This window comes from Syngnathus scovelli, chromosome 1, assembly GCF_024217435.2.
Source record: "Syngnathus scovelli strain Florida chromosome 1, RoL_Ssco_1.2, whole genome shotgun sequence".
Classification (NCBI taxonomy): Eukaryota; Metazoa; Chordata; class Actinopteri; order Syngnathiformes; family Syngnathidae; genus Syngnathus; species Syngnathus scovelli.
This window is the reverse complement of record NC_090847.1, coordinates 22,577,169-22,590,934: the sequence shown is the minus strand read 5'-3', so window position 1 is coordinate 22,590,934 and position 13,766 is coordinate 22,577,169. Positions and strand designations below refer to the sequence as shown.

Sequence of the window (13,766 nt, the reverse complement as noted above, 5' to 3'; positions counted from 1 at the left end):
TTTGCATTCATACTTTTGGGAATATTCATTTTGTGAATTGTGTAAACATATTTACAGTACAATGGAATGATTCAAAATTTCAAATCAAACAAAATCTAATAGTATTTTGTTTGAAAGTTTCTGGTGATCAATTTTTTTGACTTTGTTTTGTTTCATGTTTTGTCATGTTTTCTTAGTGTCTCGTAAATGACGTCACGGTTTCATTTCAACCTGTTCTCGTCAGCCCTGTTCCCTGTGCCAACCAATCAGACCCCTCCAACTGCTTTTGCCACCACACCAAACATTTCCAATACAATGAAAGAACATTAGCGATGACATTCCAAAATGTGTGGTGAAGTCAACGTTGTATAATATAACTTTTCATAGAAACAATGTATTCATGGTTCTTGCTTGTGTAACGGCAACTATGCTGTCAGGCAAGTGGTATGTAAATGAGACAGATACAGTTTACGTAAAATACTACTTTTATTTTAACACAACCAATTTTGCCTAAATCACTGACACCTCAGTTAAATGCGGCAGTCGCTAACTATTTTAAGACCTTATAAAACCGAAGTCAAGAGGCAAAAAGGTTCAGACATTGATAGAAGCCCCAACAAGTCGGGGGGGAAAAAGAAAAGAAAATGAGTCCACCGTTATGATGAGCTTCCTCTTTGTCCTCGGTCAAGCAGAAAATAGGTTTGAAGATGATCATGATGAACAGTGTCAAAATAACAGCCCAATTTGAAGCCCATCTCCATCTGTCACTTTGCTGGAGGTGATAAAATTGTGGGCATTCAGTGAAGTACGATGATGGAGCTATTGATCTCCATGCAGTAGCAGGTGGTTTCCATTCAACTCCACTAATTATTGGATCACACACTACAAGTGTCTAAGTGGCTGGAAAAAAGGCTGTCAAGATTTAGAACTGGAATTTTTTTTCGGGGGATATATGTGTACTGTACCACAGGAAGACAGTGGACCTGGATATATATATATATATATAGTGTGTGTGTGTGTGTGTCTGTGTGTGTGTGTGTGTGTGTGTTTGTGTGTGTGTATATATGTATATATGTATATATGTAGATAGATAGATAGATAGATAGATAGATAGATAGATAGATAGATAGATAGATAGATAGATAGATAGATAGATAGATAGATAGATAGATAGATAGATAGATAGATAGATAGATAGATAGATAGATAGATAGATAGATAGATAGATAGATAGAGCTTTTATATTTTCTTAAACAATGTAACAAAAAGAAACATTAGTTTGTGGATATCAAATTTATGCGGTAATATGTCGATGATTGAGGTATGCAGGAGTAATTGGTTCACTATGTTTCTTTTATTGTCACATTAGTCCCCATTATGTACTTATTCATAATGACACAGCGTAATTAATTGCAAATTAATTTGCTCACCCCAATGCTAAATCTTATGGACCAGCGGGCACCAGCGGTTCAAGAACAATTGTTTATTAGCACAGACAACAATGATATCTTTACTCTGATGATGCTCCTAATTATGTCCACTTTGGAAGGTTTGATAGCCTCCCAGGAAGCCTGACGGCACATGCTGCATTGCATACGAAGGCTTACCAGGCTCAAAGCCTCCAGCGGGCTCCACAGAGTCTCTAAATCCTTGAGGCACCATCCAGTTGGCCAGATGTTCCACCTTGGAGCCGGAGGCCACGCTGGGCCCCATCTCGGATCGGTCGCTGTGCAGGAGGTTGAGCAGCGATGAGGCGTACTGCTGCCCGGTCAAGCTCAGGTCTTCCACCGAATACGTGGCGGATGGCAAGCCAGAGGTCTCCCCGGTCCTGCCGATGAACGGGTGCCAAGGCCCTGCGTGGTCGTCGGCGGGGCCGAAAGCCAATTGGCGGCCTGCCACAGGCAGAGGCTCGGCCAGGTTGGTGTGGCAGGTGCTGCTCTCTTCTGATGGGAACAAGCCGTCAAAAGGAACATGCTCATCTATCTATGCTAGCAATGTGCAGCGACAAGCAGAACAAGTAAATGTTCTCCGGCTAGATGGCAAAATTAACACGTGCATGAACAGACACCATACAGCAGAATAATAGCAAAGCCTTCAAATAAACACCCCAGAAGTCAATTTGTGAGCATCTCTGCCAACTGACCTGACTTGATGTTTTTACGCATTTTCTTGGCCTTGGCAGCCGGCACGTTGTCCTTGGTGTCCTTGCTGAGAGCGCGGCTGAAATGGGCATCCACCATACTGCCGATGTCGCCCCGGAAGTACCTGAGGATCACGCTGCGGGAGTGGCCCTCCACCTTGACGGCCACCGGACTGTCCATGCCCTCCTCCATGGGTCAGTCGGCACTGAAAACCATGCAGGTGAACAATTTAATATTGATTTTGCAATGTCATACTTGCTGCTACCCAACCATAACTGAGCCAAGGCACATATTTGACATTCAAAACAGTTCTGTGGTAAACCACCAAACCAAAATATAATAAGTAGATACACATGGTAATTATCTTCTTTAGAGCCTTTAGTTGTTCTACCTGTCAGTAAACATCGCTGGCATAAATAGATACATTATTTGGAGTAAATACATCATTCTCAGATCAGATGGGTCATTTACAACAAACAGCACACCAGATGTGAATGTGCACACTGGATGTGAATCACTCTTACAAATGAGATGAACTGACACGTTGAAAATGAGACGTGGTTACGAAATGGGTGAATTAGCAACTGCGACCCGTCCAGCGTTTGCCCAAAGGCTCTTCCCGCAAAAAAATGGATTTGAAGGATTAATCTACTCGGAATCCATGCAGACTTGATGGCCACCCTTTTAAAGATGGGCGCCCACCAAATTCATTGTCTATGTTAATGGAGCCAGCCTTAAAAAAAAAAAAAAACATTTAATAACACCACCAATGCTCATAAGAAATTGTGCAATGATCTCTTTGTTCCATGTACTCTTATTTGTTATTCTTGAGTCAAGACAATAACCTCACCAAATCAAAACTTTGACAACAGCATGAATAAAGTTTGTCTTTTGTAGGTGGGACGATTGAGTAAGCGTGTAGAAATGGTCACTTTTACCACTGTAGTTTTTAAACTGTACTTTTTGTTGTGTTCTATGTTTTAATTACAGAAAAGACATTTTTGAAGTCGACCTACCTGACCAAAAGCGAATACCAGGTGCGACGTTTACGTTGACTGCAAAGTTGATGTGTGTTACCTTCATGAGCCGCTGCCAAAATGTCAGGGAAAATTTTGTAGCTTCCCTTCCCGTTAACCTATCATTGATTGGGTTAAAAATAACAACATAAGTTTTCTTTTTTTTTTGTTTGGTAGAAGACCAAATAATTCCTTCACCAATGGGATGAGAAATGCAAGCTTGTGAAAGGGTGTGTGAGACTCCTTGTGCATAGCTATGAGCAGAATGTTATCCAACAAGTTCAGCCAGAATCACAGACTCGATGCAACTGAAGAAAAAAAACAGAAAAATCCCAGAACTTATGTCTCTGCAAATACCCCTGCTGGAAAGTGATTCAAGCGAGAAAACCTTATAGTAATTTTTTGATAAGAAAGGGAAAACTCCTTCAAACCAGTTCGTAAACATGATTGAAGTGGCTTTTGAGGCCTGCGTGTAACTTGTGTAAATATCGCAGTGTCGTTTGACATTGTCTCGTAAATAGCTCGCATTTTTGTCCATTTCTGTAAACAGAAGTTGCGAAACGATCAATAGTAAGTTGTTGTTGGTGTTCTTGTTTGTTTTTAGAGCGAGCTTGTCAGAGTCAAAAACCTATAGTTCGTACGCAAAGAAATAAACAAAGTCAACGAATCATGTTAGTCAAGAATCCTGGAAAAAAAAAGGATGTTATACAAGTACCAGGGGACATTTATTACATCAGAGGGAGAGCATGTCAGATGAGAGTAGTAGTTATGTTAATCAAGAATAAGGAGGAAATGGCTTTAGATAAGAGTCGGTAGGGGATTGTGATTGTTAGTTAAGAGAAAAATGATGTTCGATATGAATCAGGGAACAGTAATTGTGTGAGTCAAGGAAACTGTATGGCAGAAAGGAATGCGTTTTAAGTCATTAATTCAGGGGAAATATATGTCGGATAAGAATCTGATCATTACCGGTAGTCATGTATCTGGCTACAATTTTTCTTTTTTAGAATAATCAGAGACTAGGTGTGCTAGCCAAGAATAAATGAATTCAAGAAGTCAAGAATCAGGGAAGTCAGTTCTTCAATCCCAATTGAAGTTTATAACCAATACAAAATAACAAAAAGCACATGAGTTAGCTTTGATGTCTGCTAGCCTAATGCTAATGCTAACACGGCATGAAAAACACTGTTGGCAAGCTAAATATTAGCAGTGTTCTATCCCTTTAATCATTTGAGTGTTTTAAGTTGAGTGTGTCTGGCATCAGTGAATATAGAATTTGTAAACAATTGGAAATTGAATAATAAGGTATGAGGTAGGCCTGCTTACGGCCCTTTGTGGTGTTCTGTGCTAATGTCGTTTTTCGAAGTGTTTCTGAGCGAGGAGGTGTTGACGGAGAAGCTGGAGTTAATAAGATTCTCCTTCCTGCTGGGACCACCCGCTGTCGCGTTCCAGTCTGAACACACAAAACACACCAAGTGAACCTCAATTAGGGCACCCAGGGCGGAAATGATTTCCTCCATGTAAAAGCGAGTACAGACCTGAACGCTTGGTGAGTCTTAAAGCGCCGCAACACAAATACATTCTCCATTGTTTCTGCACATTTTCTTTCATCAGACAGTGGAAGAGGAAAACAAAGAACCCTGCGGAAGAGAGAAAGAAAACTTTATGAAGCATCACACTAAGTGATTTTCTCTGAAGGTGTAGCATGGCGGTCCCCAACAGTGTTGCCACAATCACTTTAAAAAATGAACTGATGATGACTTGACCTTAAAAGTTTTGAGCTATTTTAAAGCAGTCTGTTTTGACTTGACATATTTAACATTTTATTAATATCCATCCTTTTTCTGGACGAGTCACTGTTTGTGAAGTTAGCTAAAATTGGCCAACAGTCAATTATGAAAAACACAAAAAGTGACAACACTTTATGGAAACTGTCCTTTGGCATTTTATCAGTCTGTCTTTAAAATGAGTCTGGTTTTTTTTTTGTCTTTACCCTGCAAAGAGTTGAAGATGGTAAACAGGTACATCATGGACTCTTTGGCTTCTCCAAGGGAGACGAAGCCTATGATCCAGGTGAGACCCAGCAGAACGGTGAGACTGGCCACTGCCCTCAAGTCCTTCATGGCACTACGACTGCTGGTTGACGACACCTTTTTGTTGCCGGACATCTTCCAGATCTTACGCAGAACCACCACGAAGATAGACACATTGCACAGCAGGACCAGCAGGGTGAACGCCACCACCGTCACGTAGAAGTAGGTGTCGTCCTTTATCCAGCAGCTAGATACAAAATCCCGGCCGGACGTCACGTTCTTTAAGGTTGGGAGCATTATGTACAATCGAAAGTACCAAAGACTCAAATTGCACCTCAAAATATCAAAAGTACGGGTGGAACCAATGACAAAGAGGTTATTTTTTTTCTAAATGTATGAAAGAAAAGAAAATTGGCTGCAGCAAAACCGACATTTTGATCCAGAATGAGCACCAGCTGGTGTGCCTGTCATTAGACATAAAAGTGTTTTGCTATCATTTAATATGTTTGGCAAAAATCATAACCTTATGAAAGAATTGCTGTGTCGGCTGCTATATTACTTACAATTGGTTGGTAAATGTACCCTCCGCGGCAGGTGCGGTGGTCTCAACGTTCCCATAGGCGTTTTTATTTATAGCCAACACCAAGCTGACAAGGACCAGAGGAACACCTGTAAGACACGGACACATTTCCTCAACCCTCCCATTTGGAAATGGTTTCATCAGATGCTGAATCGGGACAGTGTTAAAAGTTTGAATGCCTTGAGGGTATCAAATTGTTCATGGTCGACATTTCTACGACTTTTCCTTACCCCAGCCGACAGCGCAGAACTTAAGGATGTAGGCAGGCACGTAAGTGTTGAACACCTTGACCAGAGCAAAGTACATATGGACGGCCTCTAGGGCCATCCAGGTGAAGGAGGCCAGCAGGAAGTAGTGGAGCGCCACAGCGGTGATGATGCACAAGCTGTAGTTGGAAAAGGACGAGAGCCACGAGTCCAGTAGGAAAAGCAAATTCAGTCCCAGCAAGGCGGCCGACAGATTGATGAGAATTTTCGACGGGTAGTCACGGCGAAGCTTTCTGAAATTAAGCCAATGTTAAATGCTAGGCACTAATGACCTCACTTGGGTTTTGAATTGGGATGACTCACTCAAAAGCAAGGTAAGTGAGGAGAGTGATTCCCAAAAAGATGGCAGATATGCCGCAACCAATGTACGAGATGATGGTTAAAATGTGACTGTCAGCCTCGCTGATAGGAGCTCTGGACACATCCTGGAATCCAGAAGAGAAATATAATTGATCAGTGTTAACTCCCTGCGTGGCCATAGACGCTTATTTGATCATCCCTGCCAAGAAATGCTTTCTTTCATAAAAACTACACATCCAGTATGACTCACCAGCAGCAGAGCAAAATGTGTGAGGTGCTCACACAGACATGTGGTCTGATAAGGCGAAAGAGGCCGGGTTTCACAACCCACGTTGCTCCATCCACCCCGCCCACCTGACACACACAAATATTATCAGCGGGCGGACAAATCTCTGCACTTTGATTTGCTGTTCCATCAGAAAGCTCCATTTATCTCACCGGAAACCTTTGACACCGAACACAAGCTCACCATTCTTTTGGAAATCCCAAAACACACATTGCACATTGTCATCATCCTAAAAAAAAAAAAGATTATTTTATTCATCCTGAAATTTCTGAAAATCCCAATAGCACAAAGTTTTTATGAGTAGCACATACAGTATGGGCTCACCTGTTTGGCTTTTTGATGACGTAGCGTGATGACCACTCTTTCGTCATTGATCAGGTTGCTAACGTGGCTGCCGTTGATGCTCGCGGAAACGATATAAGAGTTTAACATCAAGTTGCTGTGAGAACTTGCATTGGCTGTTTGGGGGTCCTGTTGATGTTGCAAAAAAAAAAAAAAAAAACGGTTACTGTCGCAATCTGTTCCCTTAGTGTGTCTAATATGAACCAAAACCTGAACCAAAAACCAAGGTACAACTGAACTGTGATTTTTAACATAGCATTTAATCTTATTGTTACAACCTTCGTCCTAAGGGAAACCATATCAACAAGGAAAAGAAATTTGGCAGAGCCATAAAGTATCATACAATGGAATGGAATTAAAGTCTTATTAAGGTCATTTGTACATAGCACACGAGAGATAAGCGTACAAAGTTCTATTTTAATGTAGGCTAATGATCATTGTCTAGAAATTAGGTCAAGCTAGCTGCTTTCTTACTTAGCCTAACTACAAAAGGCTGTCTTGATTATTTCATGGTGATGCAACAATATTGTGTCATCACTTTTTAGAATGCTATAAAGAGAGGCAGGACAAAATCAAGATTTCCATAAGCATACCTGGAAGAGATCTTGTGTTCCATAGAATTGAAACTGGACCCGGGTTTTATTTCTCTCTCCAGGTGAAAGGAAGTTGTAAAGTGTAGAGGGCAGCGATATGGTCGCATTTGCCTCGGAAATTGGTTTGCCCTCATAACTCTGGTTGACGAGTACCTGAAAAAAACAAAAATGATTCCTCATTAGAACTAGACATGTATACATTTGTAGTCAACTGTACCACATTCTCGGTTTTACATTTGGCTTCTGGATCGAAGACTTGGAGACTACTCTGAACGTGAGGCCGTTGAATCCCTCGCGATTCACGTCGATCATGGACAGAGCCACTGATGGGGCGGTCAAACTTAGCGATTCATTTGGAAATTCCATCTTGTTGCCCATTTTATCCGTCAGATTCAGGACACTATTTTGGCAAAGGGAGGAATGAAAAAAAAAATACACCAAGTTGAGCGCACGGTTCACACCGTGCATCTATTCCCTTACCTGACAGCCACCGGGGCCATGTCCGTGCCAGAAATCAAAATGTCGGAGAAAACGTGAATGATGTTGTTGCCGAGTGCCGGAGTTACGGTGGTCACGTTTACCACCTGATTGAGTTTCTCCACCACCGTGTTGAGCTCGGAGGGTGGAAGCTGTGTGGCGTTGCCCAGTGTGGCGTTTATCAGGGCCTGGATTACATCCACGACTTCAGCAGCGTTTTCTGAAAAGTGCAAGTGATTTGACTCCAACTTGAAATTCCCAGTTTGCCCTGTTTGGAATGGAATCGGCGTCTGACATGTAATTGCTCCTCTTACCAGTCGTGACGTTGAGATTTTCAAGGTCAGAAATGGAGCCCAGCGGACTGCAATTTTTCATATCTGGTTGGGCCCAGCTGGTTGTGTCGTTTTCGAGGTGTAATTCGCTGAGAACAATCAGATGACGGACATTTTTTTTTTTTGGAGTTACTCGTCCAGGTTTAATATGTCACACTTATTTCACAAAGACGTAGATGAACTGCTCAAGCTATACCACGATTGAGGCATGTGTGCCGAGCAGAAGAACCGTCTCCAGGGAAATGTATTCTACTGACCCAGGTTGACAGCGTATGTATGAAGTAAATAGTCCCATACGAAAATAATTCTCGCCTTATTTCAGCAAGATAAATGTTGGCAGAGATGACTAAACCCCACGTTGACGCTATAATTCCTGCCATAGTCTTTATTACTCCATTTTCTCCATGATGATATATTTATAACTTTTAATATTTACCCAAGAGAAGGTGTATAAATGAAAATCTCAATTGGATAGGAGATCCGCATAGCTAAAAAAAAAGGCTTTTGTGACTCGAGCAACCAGTTCAGGGTGCACATCGCTAGGACAGTTCACCCGAGTAGTATTGACGAAAAGAAATGACCGAATATTTGTTAAACTAATAGGTGACATGAAGTCTTACCAGAGCCTAGAGGCTCGCTGCGAGCTTGGCTTTTGGCACTCCATCATCTGAGTTTGTAGAGCAGTGCTTTCAGGCCAAAAGTAATCCCCGTAGAGTGTCTCTGTCAAGTCCTCTAAACAATTTTGAGGATCTGAAAGAGAAAAGTAACACATTGTTACCATTTTACACAAGAACTGCAGGGAAACCCTTAAAGTAAAATACCAACGTCTCAACATAATATTGTGAAGGAATAAATCTTGGCATGGACTTTGCTTTTCCTTTGGCTCATTACCGGCAAAATTTTATTTATGTTGCTCCTTGGGGTATTTTGCAGAAAGCATGTCGCCAAGGCGACCGGGAATTGTTCGTAATTGTGAAAAACAAAATGCATGCTAGTATCCACCTTGGAATAGATTTTTATAGATAGATTTTTATTTTATAGATTTATTTTATAGATATTTTTATTATTCACAATGGCAAAAAATTTGTTTCGTTTGACCTTTGAGGTTGTAATTGTCACTTTGGGGGACAAAAGATGTTTGTGTACCTACATATTTGTTTGAGCGTCAGAGCTGTAGTTTGAATCACATCAGATCCAGTTTCATTGTTGGACATCAACGTGGCTTTTATGAAAGACTTAATTTCCTCAACGTGGTTTGTGCTGTAATCCTGAACATGGAAGTCACACGTGTACCTGTTGATGAAACACACAACACATCATTTTATATAAGGGGAAAACAGATTGAGCTGACAAAAGAGTCACCTACTGTCTGAGTTGCTCATGGAAGCGCTACGAGAAAGGAAAGCAGAGGGTTGCATTGATCAAAGATGAATATTTGAAAATTACTCTGACTGTTTATTCACACTCACCAGTTGAACGTCAATTCTCTCGGCATTCCTGTGGACACACAATCAATTCAGAAAAAGTATTTTTATTCAATCTCAGCTCACGGATGAGTCATCATGACGCACCTCAATGCACCATCCACGATGACGACATTCCATACGAGCGTAGTTCCTCTGGCTTCCAGCTTTTCTTTTAACTTTTGACACAGGAGAAGTCACTGAGTGCAAATTGCATCCAATTGCATTCCAACAGGTTTCTTTCTGATGTTCTTACCCACTGCTCGATGATCTTCTCTGGTTTTGTGGCGGTCCCGTTGAAATTCAATTTGAGCTTGACCCTCAGATACACATCTGCTTCGACTGAAGGGCCATAGAAAATAATAACCCTTAGATACATAAGTGGGTCTAAAACGGTTAATGGTTAAAACCCAAACCTGAGATTAAAACCCGAGTTTGAAACCCTAACCCTAGTTTGAACCCCTAACCCTAGTTTTAAACCCTGGTTTGAAACCCTAACCCTAGTATGAAACCCTACTTTGAAACTCGCTTAACCATTGCGCTTTGGTGCAAAGATGAGACAAAATGGCACAACTTTTTCTTGCCAAAAGCAATACTCTCAAACAGTCCAACGTATGCATCGTTGTTCTGCTCGCTTACCAAATGACACAGAGGTTGGGGCTTGCGTTGTCACAGGTGATGATGACGACTCTATATAAAAAGATAAAGCGACAAAGTTGGCATATGACAATGGACACACATTGATGTGTCAATAATCAGGAAGTCGAGTCAATATTTGATAGAGACGAATATTAACGCGATACTAAGGGCTGTTTATGACTTCCAACTCACCCACAGGCAGCACACGGATGCTGTTGGGTTCCGCCGTCAGGAGGAACGCGCCGTTGGAGAAAGTCCATCTCAGCTTTTTGGTAACGTCAGCCTGAACCACTTGGACACTTTCAGCAGGGTCCACCACGATGTCGGCTTCTGAGCTAAAACTTAATTTGAAACATGCTCTACATATTAAACTGAGAAACATGACACAGTCAGGAAGAATATTTCATTTCAACTGATAGTGGTGTCTTGAGGTACAAGTGCAACGGAGTGAACACAAACGGTGCAGCAACACATGTGTACACGACAAAATAAGAGTACTCACAGTAATGTATTCTTTACCCCACTGAGAATTAGTGGTGAACTGATGAGCTGAGAGGAGCTGAGACGTCTCAGTCATGGTGATTTTAATTATGAGTGTCGCCACACAATGAGTTAAACTCATATCTCAAGGCGCCACTGTATTTTTGTTTTGGAAAATTCAACTCACCATTTTCTACAAGCAGTGGGTGACACAGTGATGGATTCCTGGAAAAATCAGATATATATTTAAAAAATACAGTTTCGGGGTACATTACATTTTCTTTACACAAAATTCTAATATAAATAATAATAGATAATGCTAATTGAGGTCCGAGTAGTTCCTTTTTATTTGCATTTTCACCACTGCCACAACCACAATAGAAGTTGTGCATTTTTAAAAGATAGATAGATGATCATCAAGATGGTCGCTTCCCACTGCTTATTTCTGTACCTGAGGTCGTTGCACGTTGCATGTGAGACTGCTTGGAAACAGAGATGACACAATTAAATTCTGTACCGTGTGACTCCCTTTCGGCAAGTCCCGTTCAATCTCAGGGAAAAGTTACCTGCTAGGTGAGACTACAGACACGCTGCTGATGGAAATGCCATAAGGGAAAATGCTTTCCAACTGATAAGAGACAGCGGCAAATGTTAATTTGACAGATATTTTCCACATAACACGACTATTTCCTTCATACCCAATTTCTGGTGATATTCGTTAGCGACCCGGAACAATTTCCTTGCTGGTTTGTCTGGCTGAGGGACGATTCCATTTTGATTTTGAAAAATGACCATGCTATAAAAAACAGCAACAAAAAAATGCATTAAAATAAACCATTCAGCTTTAAATTATGCCAATGACACATTAGATATTTTTTCAGGATTTTTTTTTTCTTCATAAACATTTTAATGTGTCCCGATACCACTGACCTATATGAAACAAATACTGTTCTTTATCTTCTTACCACAGTGCAGGTTGTAATCGTTCTCCGGGAGGCAGTCATGTTTCCACTGGCGCAGGTCCCAGCTCACAACATCTCCATCCGCACACGTCCGCTTCCTCAGCTCCTCCTCGCTCCATTCGCTGGCCCACATCCTGAACTGGCTGATCTCCCCCAAAAGGTTGTTCCCGTTCTCTACTTGGACGGCGCCACTGGCATCCACATAGTGAGATACCCCCAAAGTCAGGGTGCCGTTCTCAGCCAAATGCTGTTGTGCGTTTTCTAAAAAGGCCTCACTGCGCAGGGTTCCGTTCAGAAAGACCCGTAGCCGACTGGACCTCCCGGACCAGGTGAGGCAGACTGAAAACCATTGCTGCACCTTTAATCGTAAATCTAGACTCCATTCGTGTCCGAAGAGCAAAACCACCAGCTGTGACCCGGTGCCCTTCAGGCCCAACTCCACACGTTGACTTCCCGGAGCTTTATAGACAAAAGCAGTCCATTCTGTTTCGTAGGAGCGTCTCAGTAGCATGCATACGCTCAGGTTCTGCAACGGGGGCACCACTGTGTCAGGATGCAGCTGCCACACGCATGGACGATGTCTGAAGTGGACCTTCTTGCCCCACAGGCTGCTGCTGCCCGAAGCTGATGCAAACACAGATCAATTTCTAGTCAATTTACAGGCGTACGTTTTCACAACACATGTTGTTAAATGGTTGCATGATCCGTCTAGAATCAAATTGCTTTTATTCTTAAAAAAAAAAAAAAAGCTATTTCAAGAAGGACTTACTACGTGAAGCCAGAAGACAAACTGAGAGGAGCAAGTAAGCCGTCAAGGAAGATAAACTTGTCACAGAGTTCATCGCAGCTGAAAATCTGGCACATCCGAAGCGATCAAACGATCTGTTACAACACAACAAAAGTGCATTCAATTTTCTATAATAAACCCAAATTAGTGTTTGAAAGCCTTAGCATTGTTGTCCACTTACCACTCCGGCCTCGTCAAATTTGTTTAACAAGTTTTTGAACAGACTGAACCGGTCGATTTTCACATGAAGGAGGAGTGTTAGCTGTGCATAAGACGTCACCCCCCGCACCCTCTATTATTGAGCTTCTGGAGTTATTCATTAAACTCCGGCAATAAGCATAACCAGCAAGACGGATAAGAGTAAAGCCTGTGGACTTGTTCACTCTGGTCATCATAAAACTTTGCAAACAGCCAATGTAATTTTCTGCTGCCTCACAGTTATTGTCAAACAATGACTTGTCAAACAAATCTAATCGGGCCTTCTGTGTCGCCGTCTACGTTTGCCTTTTTTGTGACTTTGACTTTACATTGTGTAAAAGTAAAGCAGTATCAACATTGTTCTAATCAATACACTCAAAAGGACTCTATTGCGCTAATGCTAGCTACTGCTCATATAACGTAAATAACGATTTTCGGCCTGTCCATTATTTTGATTGATGTTAGCGAGGAAGTGATTTCTTATGGGCGCAAGTGTCAGACACATCCTCCCCCCTTCCACTTTTATGGCACACCTGTAGATCAGATTGCAGGTGGACTGTTTGTGTTACATAAATTAATTGATGCTTGTTTGCTGAGTTGTTTGTTCCAAATCCATACCGTGCCTCGCTTCCAGGTCTGCGAAAAGTGACCAGGCAGACTGTATCCCCCTGTTGATCATTGTTTTTCTGTGGCTCTTGGGTCTATTCCATTTTCTTGCCGCCCTTGGAAAAATGACAGTAACGACATTCTGATTCTAAGTAGCCTTTTGTGCTTGAGCTGGGACATTCAGGCATAAAATGGAGCTGTTGTATTCTGACGGGGATTTTGCATTTATTATCTTCTCATGTTTGCTTTGAAGTATTTGCTCTCATCTGACATGAGTTTTGATTGG

The 13,766-nt window shown here is 41.7% G+C and overlaps 2 protein-coding genes and 1 long non-coding RNA gene across 6 annotated transcripts; 1 reads left to right on the top strand and 2 right to left on the bottom strand.

Annotated features, from left to right (window-relative positions):
- Positions 1–1,311: 1,311 nt before the first annotated feature.
- On the bottom strand, positions 1,312–3,338 carry si:dkeyp-11e3.1 (transcription cofactor vestigial-like protein 1). 2 transcript variants are annotated; one of them, XM_049755204.2, is made up of 3 exons: positions 3,137–3,338; positions 2,123–2,325; positions 1,312–1,919 (listed from the first exon to the last, which is right to left on the bottom strand). In XM_049755204.2, the coding sequence occupies exons 2-3, from the start codon at positions 2,310–2,312 to the stop codon at positions 1,507–1,509; spliced, it is 603 nt and encodes a 200-aa protein (XP_049611161.1). In that variant the 5' UTR covers positions 2,313–2,325; positions 3,137–3,338; the 3' UTR covers positions 1,312–1,506. The 2 variants fall into 2 exon arrangements, with proteins under 2 accessions (XP_049611161.1, XP_049611153.1); XM_049755196.2 differs by having other exon boundaries at positions 1,312–1,922; positions 3,137–3,331.
- A 1,109-nt stretch (positions 3,339–4,447) lies between these two features.
- adgrg4a (adhesion G protein-coupled receptor G4a) lies at positions 4,448–12,962 on the bottom strand. 2 transcript variants are annotated; one of them, XM_049754965.2, is made up of 28 exons: positions 12,858–12,962; positions 12,659–12,771; positions 11,893–12,513; positions 11,626–11,723; positions 11,494–11,555; positions 11,379–11,409; positions 11,115–11,152; positions 10,640–10,788; positions 10,448–10,498; positions 10,065–10,150; positions 9,917–9,987; positions 9,815–9,842; positions 9,712–9,734; positions 9,496–9,638; positions 8,966–9,095; positions 8,328–8,434; positions 8,017–8,233; positions 7,771–7,936; positions 7,537–7,689; positions 6,926–7,072; positions 6,785–6,830; positions 6,566–6,669; positions 6,319–6,440; positions 5,980–6,248; positions 5,733–5,838; positions 5,130–5,416; positions 4,675–4,776; positions 4,448–4,589 (listed from the first exon to the last, which is right to left on the bottom strand). In XM_049754965.2, exons 2-28 carry the CDS (start codon positions 12,729–12,731, stop codon positions 4,459–4,461), a joined length of 3,561 nt encoding a protein of 1,186 aa, XP_049610922.1. In that variant the 5' UTR covers positions 12,732–12,771; positions 12,858–12,962; the 3' UTR covers positions 4,448–4,458. The 2 variants fall into 2 exon arrangements, with proteins under 2 accessions (XP_049610922.1, XP_049610927.1); XM_049754970.2 differs by having other exon boundaries at positions 11,379–11,406.
- LOC125989158 (uncharacterized) lies at positions 4,536–5,451 on the top strand. 2 transcript variants are annotated; one of them, XR_011087740.1, is made up of 3 exons: positions 4,536–4,685; positions 5,139–5,209; positions 5,312–5,451. It is a non-coding gene; the product is annotated as an uncharacterized lncRNA (long non-coding RNA). The 2 variants fall into 2 exon arrangements; XR_007488616.1 differs by having other exon boundaries at positions 5,139–5,227; positions 5,312–5,424.
- Positions 12,963–13,766: the final 804 nt, after the last annotated feature.

Coding starts and splice junctions, on each gene's coding strand:
- si:dkeyp-11e3.1 (XM_049755196.2), bottom strand. CDS start 2,312: ATGGAGGAGGGCATGGACAGTCCGGTGGCCGTCAAGGTGGAGGGCCAC. Junction 1,923..2,122: donor GCGTAAAAACATCAAGTCAG/GTCAGTTGGCAG, acceptor TGTTCCCATCAG/AAGAGAGCAGCACCTGCCAC.
- adgrg4a (XM_049754965.2), bottom strand. CDS start 12,731: ATGAACTCTGTGACAAGTTTATCTTCCTTGACGGCTTACTTGCTCCTC. Junction 11,410..11,493: donor TCTGTAGTCTCACCTAGCAG/GTAACTTTTCCC, acceptor TCTGTTTCCAAG/CAGTCTCACATGCAACGTGC. Junction 8,435..8,965: donor CAGCGAGCCTCTAGGCTCTG/GTAAGACTTCAT, acceptor GATTGTTCTCAG/CGAATTACACCTCGAAAACG.